A 1,197-nucleotide genomic window follows, 5' to 3' on the forward strand; every position below is an offset into this window, starting at 1 on the left:
ACCCTAAATGTCATGTTATTTTCTCTTTCTGTGAAATATTTGATAAATCTATTGTAGGATTAAAATTGATTGCTGAGAACAAAGTGTGTGTGCTGTTGCTGGCTGGTGGTCAAGGGACAAGACTTGGTGTGAAATATCCAAAAGGAATGTATAATGTTGGATTGCCATCTGGAAAGACTCTTTACCAATTACAAGCAGAACGCATTCTTAAACTACAAAAATTAGCTGGCAACAACTGCAGCATCCCATGGTCAGTACTTCAATATTAATGTTTTTATTCTTTTTGTTTGTTATTTTCATTTTTGTTTTTTAATGGTAAAATTACGTTTAACCCTTTAGTATTGGAACCAAACAGATCCTGCCTCTCACACCTATCCTACAATGTCATTCTAAAAATAAACAATTGCATCATCATCAAAATCTTGAAATTACAAGTGAATGCATGATTATTCATTCACATCGTTTTGAATTAATATATATTTGGCAGAGCAGTCTGAATGCTAAAAGGTTAACTGGCCTTATCTGGCCTAAATATTCTACGTTTTCTGTTCAAACTGGCTAGATCCAGTCTCTCACACCTACTTCACTCTGTCATTCTAAGAATAGATGACCACATCATTGAAAGCTTGGAACTGCAAGGTAATCCTTGATTAATCCAAAACAATGTGAATAAATGTTATATTTGACAGAGTAATCTATATGCATGTACAACATACTTAGATGCAGACACATATACATACACGGAAACGTGTGTGCATGTATTTATGACCTTAGCAGATTGATTCTCTACTTAGTATTCTCTGGGGATTTTGGCTTATAAAATAACCATTGGCTTCATCACCAACACCATGCATACATGTGTGTGTGTGTGTATACACATACACACACACGCACACACACACACACACACACACACAGGCATAAGGATTTGGGATTGGTATCAGTGTTAAGTGGTAATTAAAGCTGGTCCCTAGGGAATTCTAAAGACTGACATCTGATATAGAATCTTAACCCCCCCCCCCGGAACAGTCATTCCTATACATACAAACATATGTACACATGTGTGTGTGTGTGTATATGTGCTTGTACATATGCGTGTGTATATATATATATATATATATATATATATATCAGATTGGAGCCTGGTGTTGCCATCCGGTTTCACCAGTCCTCAGTCAAATCATCCAACCCATGCTA

The 1,197-nt window shown here is 36.1% G+C and overlaps 1 protein-coding gene across 1 annotated transcript in view; it reads left to right on the top strand.

Moving 5' to 3' along the window:
* LOC106878995 (UDP-N-acetylhexosamine pyrophosphorylase) overlaps positions 1–1,197 on the top strand; it is a 24,258-nt gene that overhangs the window by 16,615 nt on the left and 6,446 nt on the right. Inside the window, exon 3 of the mRNA XM_014928381.2 lies at positions 58–250. Within this exon, the coding sequence (XP_014783867.1) occupies positions 58–250 (193 nt within the window). The remainder of the gene's footprint in view (positions 1–57; positions 251–1,197) is intronic.

This window comes from Octopus bimaculoides, chromosome 15 (genome assembly GCF_001194135.2).
Source record: "Octopus bimaculoides isolate UCB-OBI-ISO-001 chromosome 15, ASM119413v2, whole genome shotgun sequence".
In the NCBI taxonomy this organism is placed as follows: domain Eukaryota; kingdom Metazoa; phylum Mollusca; class Cephalopoda; order Octopoda; family Octopodidae; genus Octopus; species Octopus bimaculoides.